Here is a 12,452-nt window from a genome sequence, read left to right on the forward strand (position 1 = left end):
TGCAAAGAAGCCCAGCATGCAGGGAATGAAATATCTACTGCGTAAGGGGCGCTGTCAATTCTGAAAGTGCTTGTCAGTTTGTACAACTGCCTCTAAGGGTCGGAGGTAATTTTTATGCATTGTGGCAAACTACTTCCAACCTAAGTCTAAACATTTGGCAGCCCCCTACAGAGTATAACTGAGTATTGTTTCTAGTTTCATCTACCTTTTTAGTTGATTACAGACATTTTCATTCCTAGTGGCTGCTTTTTACTAATTTTCAATTTATAAAACAAATGGGCAATAATTATGTTTCCTAGTATTGGAATTGTATATTATTAATAAACACTTGGTAAATATATATTAAAATATTAAATATACAATGAGCTAAGCATGTATATTTCTGTGAAATGTATGTTACCCTATCTATAGAACGGTTCTGACAACTTTTGGGAGAACAGCAGTAACTCGTTTCTTCATTTCAAATCAGACAATCACCTGGCCAATTCATTTCATCATAAAACATTGTAGCAAAGTAACACATGAAGAGATATATAGGTCCCACTTGATGTCATAAAACATATTTCTCTGCCAGTTTTCATATCTGCAAAATTAAACTTATGTGCTTCCTCCAAGCTGAAGAAAATTGGGTACAATGATGGACTCCAGGCTACTGAAGAATAGTTCATCCAGGTACAACTTAAATGCTCTGGTAGATTCAGGCTATTGGATCAGCCTCAGGACTAGCCAAGAATTTATTAAGTACATTGTTCACCTTTTCAACCGTATGTTTTCAGGCTATTATCAAAATCAATCCGAGAGCTTCGGAAGAGCCATGAACTGTTTGGATGTCTGTGCTAGGATGTCCTTTAAACATTCTAATTGCTCCGGAGGAACCCTAAAATAGTGTCTGGTTCTCTCTGTGCCTCCAATAGGAAGGACAACCTCTGGAAGAGTCCCCTAAAGTTCACCTGAGACTTGCAGGATGACTGCAGGATGACGCCAATCCCAAAGACACATTCTATTTTCCCAGAAACCTGATAAAACCTGACAATTGGTTGAGGTAATCAACTGACAATCAACAAAATGATAGTTATTAAATGGCTCTATGTGCCTGGCATTATTGGTAACCATGGCAGAGAGACAGGGGGCTACCTTCATGAGGCTTATAGTCCAGCAGAGATGGCATACACTGAACAATTAATTCAAGGGTGATGACCGTTAGAAAAAGGAAGTTTGGGGGCTGGCCTGGTGGCACAGTGATCAAGTTCATATGCTCCACTTTGTCACCAGTTTGGATCCTGAGTGCAGACCTACACACCGCTCATCAAGCCACACTGTGGCAGCATCTCACATACAAAATAGAGGAAGATTGACACAGATCTTAGCTCAGGGCCAATCTTCCTCATCAAAAAACAAAGAAAATAAAAGTACAAAGAACAGTGAGAGAATACAGCAAGGTGACTTAACTAAGGTTAAGGGATCAGGAAAGGTTTCCTTGAACAAGGAAAGTGAACTGAAGTTACCTTAGAAAAGAGATGGTATAGGAGAAAAGGAAGCATCTCCAGGAAGGTGAGCCAGCGTATGATCCAAGACTACTAGAGAAAATTAACAGGTCTGTGGCTATTCACCAGTAGACAGTGGATTCTGTGTCCAGATCATCTAACTGAAAGAACACAAATTGTATCATTTTTTGGAAACATTTCTAAAGAATGAAAAATGTAAGTCTCTGTTCATGAGACGCAGAGATGACTGGAGTGAGGTGGCAGAGTCGACACCTAAGTCAGGACTACATGGTAATATTCACCCTCAGTGATAGAACATCATGTATGTAACAGAAGGAAAGCCCACTACTACCTCACTCCCAACCAAACAGATCTCTCTCCAAATGCCATCACAACCCGTCTAGTTGTTGCCTGGATGAAAGTAGGTAACCCTAATTCACATCTTACCTTCCAGGGTCATGCAGGGTTTATGAGTAAATAATACCAAAATGACTGCCCCTCGTATGCCATTTTCTTCCATGAACTTAAAATAAAAATCAATTCATTGGACAATGTTTTTTGAAATCTTTAAATTTTAGAGGGGGTAAGTTTATTTAGAGGTTACCTGAATGGTACTCCGGAGAAAAAGGGCCTGAGAGGTAATTTGGCTTGCTAAAGATCACAAAGCTAGAGTCAGAGCTGGAACTAAAATCCTGATACTTATTCTAATGTTTTTACATGATTGTATATACTTATTTTTAAAGTTATCTGTATATTGCTGCCCTCTAGCAAATGTGATAATGATTGGATCTAGACCAACAACCATAAACAGGGAATAACTATTGGTCAAATTATTTATTAGGATTCTAGTATATGACAACTGTAATTTTGTAAATAGTGAGACTGAGACCTAATGTGGGTTTGAGTCACAAATTTGCAGTGATAGCGAGCAACGACTAGAAGAAACTAGATAGCACACTGCTATAGCAAAAGGGGTGTGAACATGGCTTTAATAACGACTCGGCAACAATAACCACAATTTTTCCAAGTTCAGCTTGATCTCCAGCCTCCACAGCTTCATTTATTTTGTTGACATATGTAAACAACACATTCTCAAAAAAAAGTGCAAGAAAATCTTCCCTTCACATTGCTATAACATGCTCGTTCTCTTGTAAAGTATGTGCAGGATCTCACACAAAATCCTCTAGAAAAATACACGGCAGGAACACTTTACTGACTACAGACAGATTTGGATGCCCATTAGACAGTCAAGAAAAGGCTACCACCACTGATTCTCCTCCGCGGCAGTGCTCTGTGCCATCCCCACGCCTTCCATCCAAGGGTTTCTATCTTCTGGGTCTTGTGCAAGGGACATCATCAAAACAACCTTTTTCTCTCTTAGAACCTTTTTCTCCATCCAGGTAAGAAGCTATAGAGTAACATGGTGAATAATAAGTGGATGGAATCAAAGAAATCATTCATTCCATCTGCATGAGAGATTCTTTTGCTCACTTAGTCAGCAACAATGAACCACAGCCAGGCTTTAAAATGAAACACTTTCCTCCCCCCAACCCTGCCACACACACACACGCATACACACACACACCCCAAAGAAAGATTTAACATCTGTATTTATTTTCCCCAAAAAAAGAGATGGGGTGAGCAAGAAAGAGGATCTTTCACATTCTGCATTTTCAGAGTAAGTATCCACCACGACTTGCCATGATAACTAAATTTATTATTAACTGTGTATTTCATGATGTTAGTGACAATATGTTAATGTGATTTTTCACGTCCTCCTGCAGTGAACAGATGGCTCCTTTTACTTTACTTTCCACATCAAGTGTGATTATTTCTTGGTGCCAAAAGCCACCTGCCGCTCCTCGGTCTCCAGTCTAATTTTTTATGTTGGTAAAACACAGCAGGACTTGTTATCAGTTGGATGGCATCTTAATAAAAGGAGACATGCCAACATATTGACATCATGTTCAAGGGGAAATTTCAGCCCCTTCAAACCCTTAACCCCCTTCCCCTACCCCCTTTCAAAAAATGAGGGAGAAAAAGAAAAAAATAGATGCAAAGTTCCCACCAGTTTCAAGATGTTGGATTACAATTGTTGGGCCTAGAGCCAAGATGCTGAATTGGCCTCCCTTTGTTCCTAAACCCGAGCACCTCACTCAGGGCTCTGATCTTTCATCCTGTGTAATGATAATTAGCTGTAACATATTCCAAAGTCAAATGTAAGCAGGAATACATTAACATTGAGATCAGTGTCAGGGCAATTTTCACTGGGAAAATGACAAAGAACACACACACACAATCAAAAATTTCAAGATTCAAACATTCATAAAATCACTTTCGTGACCATGAATATTAAACTCATTGACTTGTCTACTATGAGTGCTTACCTAGAGTGCCAAAGCCTTCAAACGTGGATGCAGTAACTCCCACAGCCCATGCTTAACAGAGAAAACATGAGTAATAAACCACGGTGGCTTGCTTTAATTTTTCCATTCTTTATTAGAACAAAGAGGGACAGTAAGTTAGGTGATTTGTGGTCCAAGAAGAGGTCTTCCAGACGATTGGATAGCATGGTTCTCAACAGCTGGTCCAGCACATTTGGGAACAGCATGTAGAAAAATGCGTCAGTGTTTTGAAGATTACCAACTGTGATGATGCATTGGTTATGACACAATCTAAAAAAAGTTATATTTTCCAGCCACAAACTATATAATTCAATGCCCTTACCATCAGGACACACGCTCTCAAACTCAAGAGTCAGATAAGTCCAAATTTAGTGAAATCCAAACTCTCAAAACTGATTCCCACTCTTTACAGATTGAAAAGAGCAGCGGCATTCTTAAATGCCTGATATCTTTTGTTAAAAGACAAGGAGTTAAACATACAGCTGGCTTCCTAAGATTTACAAAATTTATAAAAAGCAGAAGAAAATTCTTACAGTAAAAGTGCAAATATCCTAATAAAAATGATTCACAATTAATGGCATTCTTGAGATGAACAACTATACCAAGATTATTCCACCAAAGGATCTCTCAAATTAGTGTAGATTTGGCAGAGATACTTTGATTCCTTTCAACTGTCCCTCCAAACAAACAAAAGAACCCGTATGAAATAGATCTCTATTAACTGTGTTTTGCATTACATTTCCCCAACATTTTGTTATAAAAATTTGCAAACACATAGAAAAGTTGCAAGCACTTTACCATCAACACCGTTATATCTACCATATAGATTCTACACTATTTTACTATACTAATTTTATCATATATCTTCCATTTATCCATCCCTTTATCTATTCTTCAATCTGTCCTATTATATTAGATTGTACAATGAATAACCAATGGCCCATCCAGCAATAAAAATTAGAATTATCTTGACTTTATGATAATTACTTAATAAAGTGAAGACTATATATAGTGGTGTTCATTAAATCACTCAACAAATATTTCTTGAGTTTCTGCTTTGGGTTAGGCACTGTTCTAAGTGCTGAAGAAAAATTCTGAATAAAACAGCCAAGATACTGCCCTCATTAAACTTATAATTTAGAGAGCTTGACAGAAGAAAAGTAATAAATAAATGGCTCTCTAAAACACGATGTGCAAAGGAAAGTATGTCAATATAGACAAGTAAATCTAGTTGGGACTGCTCTTAATTTAGATGTTGTAATAAGGGCAGGAAGAATGTTTTATGCACCACTATCTTATTGCCTATAATAGAGCCCATATACAGCAACCTCTCAAAATATATTGTTAAATTACTAAATGAATGCATACATTTTAAACTTTATAATGTGGACATCATTGAAAAACTCTTATGTTGAGAAGTAACTGCATTCTAGAAGAGTAGCTTTACGGTAAATAAATAATAATATAAAGTCAATTAGTTTAACAACTCTAATTTTAATAATCCTATATTAGAAAACTTAAATTTTAAAGAAATTTCTGATTTTTTTGGACTAGTCTGAATAGAATGTCCATCATTAAAGCACGTGCATTTGTATGGAATATAATACAAATTGTCTTGCAAGACAATAACAATTTCCTTGTAAAGCTGAATTCTTCACAAATAAGGTAGTGCCAATCATTATTTCAGAGGTGCTTAAATTAGAATATTGGGAAGCTACTATAGACTAACAATCAAAAGTTTTGATTTATTTTAAATAAAAAAGTAGTAGAGTTAGTTTAAGCTTCTTAGTGAAAAAACAAAACAAAACAAAACATTGTTAGCTTCAGTTAAATCCATCAACAGTTTCCAATTACTCTAAGAAAGTTAAATCAATCTGGTCAATTTTTCTTTCTAAACTGAATGAGACACTTATCTGATTATTTATTGGCTACAATCTATTAGCAGTGAAAGGAATACGTAAACTAGTTCTTTATAAACATAACTGATAACTTTATAAATAAGTTACTTGTATTAAAGACAAAATGCTTAAAGTATTCCTAGGCTCAATACCTAACAGGAAGGGCCGGCCCCATGGCCAAGTGATTAGGTTTGCATGCTCCACTTCGCAGGCCCAGGATTTCACCGGTTTGGACCCTGGGAGCAGACATGGCACCACTCATCAGGCCATGTTGACACAGTGTCCCACATAGCACAACCAGAAGGACCTACAACTAGAATATACAACTATGTACTGGGGGGTTTTAGGGAGAAGAAGAAGGGAGGGGGAAAAAAAAGAAGATTGGCAACAGTTCTTAGCTCAGATGCCAATCTTTAAAAAAGAAAACTAACAGGATTGGGAAATTCGTGTGTATATATTGGTGTGACAGGGGAGAGGGGATGTAGAGAAGAAATGTTGGATCAAATCTTTTTATTGTGTAGATTAATCTATAATATAATGTTTACTACTGCCAAATACTTGGAAAGAAAAAAAAAATTTTTTTAACTATTTAAAAACAGCCTTGTTCCATGCAAATTCACATATAGAATGGCAAACTGGAATACTGGTAAGTGTTGTCTTTAAACGTTTGCTTAGAAAATCTCTGACAGTATTTTAAAAATTGAACAAAGGTATGATCAGGAAAATCTGTACTATTTTCTGATGATTTAAATCCTCTACTATTTAAATTAAGTCTGATTGCTAACTTTGCCCTTCTCACTGTGTAAAATTCCTTGAAGGATTACTTAAATGGAAAGTAGGATCCAGTTAAAACAGTAAAATAATATTACTGTTGATTTTTATGTTATTTTCTATCCTTGTTTGTTTGTTTCATTAAGGATAAATGAGCTTCATCCTTGAGCTAACTCAAAAGTATCATCTATGGCCTAATGCAGAAAATTGACATTCATTGACTAGATTTTTAATAAATTTTAATTAGTGAGTAAATTTATTCACCAACTTTCCAATCAATCTGAAAATTTAAGTTTCTATTCAGTGGGCTTCCATTCTGGCCAAGGTAGAGTAACGAAGACTAGATTTACCCTCATTTATCATCTGAAAGAATAAAAAAAAATGGACAAATATATGAAACAGTTTGCATAATTCAAAAAGGATATAACAAGAGTTCACAAGATGCTGGATATTAGACAATGAAGGATAATGAACCCTAAGAGGCAAGAAACACATGGCATGAGTACTATATATCCCCAGCTTATTGCCTTGAGAGAGTTTTGAGGCCACAGCACTGGGAGAGGGACCCCAGAGGAAACCCTGTAGTGAGGAGATGGAGCTGAGCACCTACAGAGACAAAGGCAGCTACAGTGTGCAGGACATAGTACTGAAAAGAAAAGAGTTGCCCAAGAAGAGACCTCTGGAGATCTCCAGAGGGCACCCCCTCAGTATTCAGTTGAGTAGTGATCAGTGCATGTGTGTGAGGAAACTACTTGAGGCTGGGGAAAGATATACATAAAAAGATTAAAGGTAACAGTATCCAATGTTTCCCCAGGCTTGGGAACAGGGAGTGTTCCCACCAGCCATGAAAGCCTCATTTTTCATGGGCCTTGAAGGATCTTATCCCAGTAAAGGGAAATAATAGCCCCAGACTGAGCACTATCCTTGTTCCACAAAATTTAAAGGCAAGACTCAAAAGAATCAAACTGTTTCCAAGTAAACCAATTGCATCTCAAAACAAAGCTCATGATTTACAGGAATACAAAAATATCCAGCAACCCAATCAGGTAAAATTTACAATGTTTGGCATCTATTCGAAAATTATCTGGCATGCAAAGAAGCAGATATATACAAGCCATAATAAGGAGATAAATTAATCAGTCCAAATTGAACCAGAACAGACAGAGATGTTAGAATTAGCAGAAAATGAAATTAAAAGTTATTCTAACTGCATTCCATATGTTCAAAAAGTTAAACAAATATTTTTAAAACTCCAATAGAACTTCTAGGGATGAAAACTACAATGTGTGAGGTGAAAAATACACTGGATGAATTAACAACAGATTAGACATTGGATAAGAAAAGACTAGTAAACTTGAAGACATAGCAAGAGAAACTATCTAACATGGACCATAGAAAGAAATGATAGTTATAACCATGAGTAGAACATCAGTGAGCTGTGGAACAATTCCAATATGTGTAATTGGGTCCCTAAAGCAGAAAAGAGAGAGAAAATAAAACATATTTGTTGAAATAAGGGGCCAAAGTTTTCCAAATTTGACAAAATCTATAAACCCACAGATCCAAGTAGTTCAATGAGCCCCAAGCAAAGGAAATAAGAAAATTACACCAAGTGACATCATCATAAATCTGACAAAAACCATTGACAAACAGAAAAAAAAGGCAGCGAGAGACAAATACACGTGTTAAACATAAGGATGGCAGTGAAGCTCACACCTGAAACACAAGACAGAAGATTGGTGGAGCAAGAGTTTCAATGCCCTGAAATTTGAAAAAAAAAAAAAACGGTTAATGAGAACTCCATACCCAGAAAAAATATCTTTAAAAATAAAATACTTTTTAGACATTCAAAAGTTGGAAGATTTCATTTCGAGCATACCCACACTACAAGAAATGTTGACGGAAATTTTACAGGGAGAAAGAAAATGCTAGAAATATGGATCCACACAATAGAATGAATAGCACTGGTTATAGTAATTAAGTGGGTACTATATATATTTTTTTAAACTTAAGTCTCCTTAAAAGACAGTCGAGTCCGTGGGGGGTTGCGTGTGCAGCCTGAGGGGGGAGGGGCGAGTGAGAAGACGCAGTGCCAGTTAAAGAAAGGGCAAAGGTTGCCTCGCAATCCTTTAGCTTCAGCGAAGGCCAAGCCGCCACTGCGCCTGCGCCTGCGCCTTATGCTCTTGACCCTCCCGACATGCTGCGCGCCCCTCCCCCTCAACATTCCTGTCACCCAGGAAACGGCTGCAGAGCCGCTAAGCTGACCCGCTGGTTTCATGGCAGCCCCAAAGAAAGCAGTTGTGGGGCCGTTGGTGGGGGCAGTGGTCCAGGGGACTAACTCTTCTCGCTTTCTGGTCTTCAATTCAAAAACAGCGGAACTACTTTGTCGCCATCAAGTGGAATTAACACAAGAGTTCCCAAAGGAAGGATGGGTGGAACAAGACCCTAAGGAAATTCTTCAGTCTGTATATGAGTGTATAGAGAAAACGTGTGAGAAACTTGGTGAGCTGAATATTAATATATCCAACATAAAAGCTATTGGTGTCAGCAATCAGAGGGAAACCACTGTAATCTGGGACAAGGTAACTGGAGAGCCGCTCTACAATGCTGTGGTCTGGCTTGATCTAAGAACCCAGTCTACCGTTGAGAATCTTAGTAAAAAAATTCCTGGAAATAATAACTTTGTCAAGTCCAAGACGGGCCTTCCACTTAGCACTTACTTCAGTGCAGTAAAACTTCGTTGGATTCTTGACAACGTGAGAAAAGTTCAAAAGGCTGTTGAAGAAGGGAGAGCTCTTTTTGGTACCGTTGATTCATGGCTTATCTGGAGTTTGACAGGAGGAGTTAATGGAGGTGTCCATTGTACAGATGTAACAAATGCAAGTAGAACAATGCTTTTCAACATCCATTCTTTGGAGTGGGATAAAGAGCTCTGTGACTTTTTTGAAATTCCAATGGATATTCTTCCGAAAGTCTGGAGTTCTTCTGAGATCTATGGCCTCATGAAAGCTGGGGCTTTGGAAGGTGTGCCAATATCTGGGTGTTTGGGGGACCAGTCCGCTGCATTAGTAGGACAAATGTGCTTCCAGGAAGGACAAGCCAAAAACACGTATGGAACAGGTTGTTTCTTACTATGTAATACAGGTCGTAAGTGCGTATTTTCTGAACATGGCCTTCTGACCACAGTGGCTTACAAACTAGGCAGAGATAAGCCAGTATGTTACGCATTGGAAGGTTCTGTTGCTATAGCAGGTGCTGTTGTTCGCTGGCTAAGAGACAATCTTGGAATTATAGAGACCACAGAAGAAATTGAAAAACTTGCTAAAGAAGTAGGTACTTCTTATGGCTGCTACTTCATCCCAGCTTTTTCAGGGTTATATGCACCTTATTGGGATCCCAGTGCAAGAGGGCTAATCTGTGGTCTCACTCAGTTTACCAATAAATGTCATATTGCTTTTGCCGCATTAGAAGCTGTTTGTTTCCAAACCCGAGAGATTTTGGATGCCATGAACCGTGACTGTGGAATTCCACTCAGTCATTTGCAGGTGGATGGAGGACTGACCAACAACAAAGTTCTTATGCAACTACAAGCAGACATTCTGCATATTCCAGTAATAAAGTCCTGTATGTCTGAAACAACTGCACTGGGAGCTGCCATGGCAGCAGGAGCTGCAGAAGGAGTGGGCGTTTGGAGTCTTGAACCCGAAGATTTGTCAACCATCACAATAGAACGGTTTGAACCACAGATCCAGGCCACAGAAAGTAATACTCGTTATTCTACATGGAAGAAAGCTGTGAGGAAGTCAATGGGTTGGGCTACAACTCAGTCTTCTGAAAATGGTGATGCTAATATTTTCTCTAGTCTGCCCTTGGGCTTTTTTGTAGTGAGTAGCATGATAATGTTAATTGGAGCAAGATACATCTCAGGTGTACCATAATAATATCAAGCATGGATTTCCAAGATGTGAGCTTTTTACATAATGAAAGAATCCAGCAATTCGGTCTCTTAATGAGATGATACTATCATAGATTCTGATTTTATTTATAAACTACTTGGTGCATGACTTATGGGAACCCTACAAGTAGACCTGTGGCTTGAAATAAATAAATTACAGCAGAAAACACTGTATAAACATTTGGTGTGTTCTTTTAACATCGACAGTTACAGTTGGGCCAGCTGCTTTAGGGGTTAACCCCCTCCATTGCTGTAAAATTCTGCTCCGTGCCCTCTAAAATATAGGATATTAAGATTCTGTCTGTGGAATCTTTCATTAGGCATTTTCTAACACTTAGGGACCAGAATTTGGTTCTCTGTGCTACACACACTTGATTAAGAGGTATAACTGACCTGATAAAACTGAGGGACTTCTTCTTGTTATTGTTGTTTTTAATAGGCCCCCAAAGTCCTCTTTTGTACATATTAGGAAGACCACAATATCTTTACTGAATATTTAATGAAAACATAAGTTCTTACAATAGAAATTTAGTATTCTCGTAGCTGAGTTACTTTCCTGGGAAATATTTGCCAAATTAAAATTCCTCAGACGTTTTACTTGGTCTTACTAATTACACAATTTGCTATGTAGATCCTATAGGGAGAAGGACATTTTTTTTCCTGTGTTTTTTCTTTTCATCTCTCCACTTTATGTACTTTACTTGGTATGTACTACATATATGCGTATAGACTTCATTGTAGCTGGTAGCTTGTAAGAAGGATAGTCTTAAGTGGACCAGTACATACAAAAATATTTTAGGGTAGATATTTAGGCAATAATTATGCATATTATTTACCAGGAGAAAGTTTTTCTTAAAGAGGCAGTATTTGAAATTTAAGTGTATGTTTTATGTTGATACAAAAAAAGTGCATTATGATTTCAACTATATTTCTTACACCTTGCCTTTTTATTTGTCTTGGTTGGATACATGATGGAAAAAAGAAAAAAACTGTGGACTACTACAGTAAACATTATTTTCAAGCAGAAAAAAAGAAATGATTGTTTAAATAATAATAAAAATGTAGTATGGAGTTTATGCATACATAAAAGAAAACAACACAGCAAGAAAATTGGAAGTGGATAAATGGAAATGTAATATTGTAAAGATTATACACTATATGGGAAATGGTATAACATCATTTGAAATTACACTAATAATTAAAGATGCATGCTCTATATCATAAAATAACAAAACAAAAAGTTATAATTAATAAAAGTACATAAGCTAAAACTATAAAAATATTCAGTTGATCCAAAAGAAGGCAGAAAAGAGATGAAAAGGGAAAAAAGGATAGAAAAATAGAAAATAATAGTGGGAAAATATATTTAAACCTAACCATACCAATAAGCACATTAGATATAAATGGTCTAATTACCTCAGTTAAAAAGCAAGATTGTTATATTAGATAAAAAAGCAAGACTAAAATATATACTGCCTCCAAGAAACACATTTCAAATATAAAGAAAAAATAGGCAAAACGAAAAAGGGTAGTAAAAAAACATACCATGCTAATATTAAGTGAAAGAAAGCTGGAATAGCTATATTAATATCAGAAAGTAAATTTCACAGTAAAGAATATTACCTGTGATAAAGGTCATTTTGCAATGATAAAGGGGTCAACTCATCAAGGGGACGTAATGCTAAATATTTGTGCACCTTACAACAGAGCCTCAAAATACATAAAGCAAAATCTGATAGAACTGAGAGAAAATGTATATAATCTACCATTGTAGTAGGAGATTTCAACGTCTTTTACTCAACATTTGATAGAACAATTAGAAAATTTTAATAAGATATAGAAGATATGAACAACGCTATCAAACAACTTAATTGACATTCATAGAATATATCACTCAACAATAGGAGAATGCATATTCTTTTCAAGTGCATATGAAACA

At 36.8% G+C, this 12,452-nt stretch overlaps 1 protein-coding gene across 1 annotated transcript; it reads left to right on the forward strand.

Annotated features, from left to right (window-relative positions):
• Positions 1-8,834: 8,834 nt before the first annotated feature.
• On the forward strand, positions 8,835-10,496 carry GK2 (glycerol kinase 2). The gene has a single exon (XM_046655655.1). The coding sequence runs from the start codon at positions 8,835-8,837 to the stop codon at positions 10,494-10,496; it is 1,662 nt and encodes a 553-aa protein (XP_046511611.1).
• The last annotated feature ends 1,956 nt before the right edge of the window (positions 10,497-12,452 follow it).

This window comes from Equus quagga, chromosome 3, assembly GCF_021613505.1.
Source record: "Equus quagga isolate Etosha38 chromosome 3, UCLA_HA_Equagga_1.0, whole genome shotgun sequence".
Taxonomy (NCBI): Eukaryota; Metazoa; Chordata; class Mammalia; order Perissodactyla; family Equidae; genus Equus; species Equus quagga.

Bases quoted from the DNA above. Each gene is read 5' to 3' on its own strand.
- GK2 (XM_046655655.1), top strand. From the start codon at position 8,835: ATGGCAGCCCCAAAGAAAGCAGTTGTGGGGCCGTTGGTGGGGGCAGTG.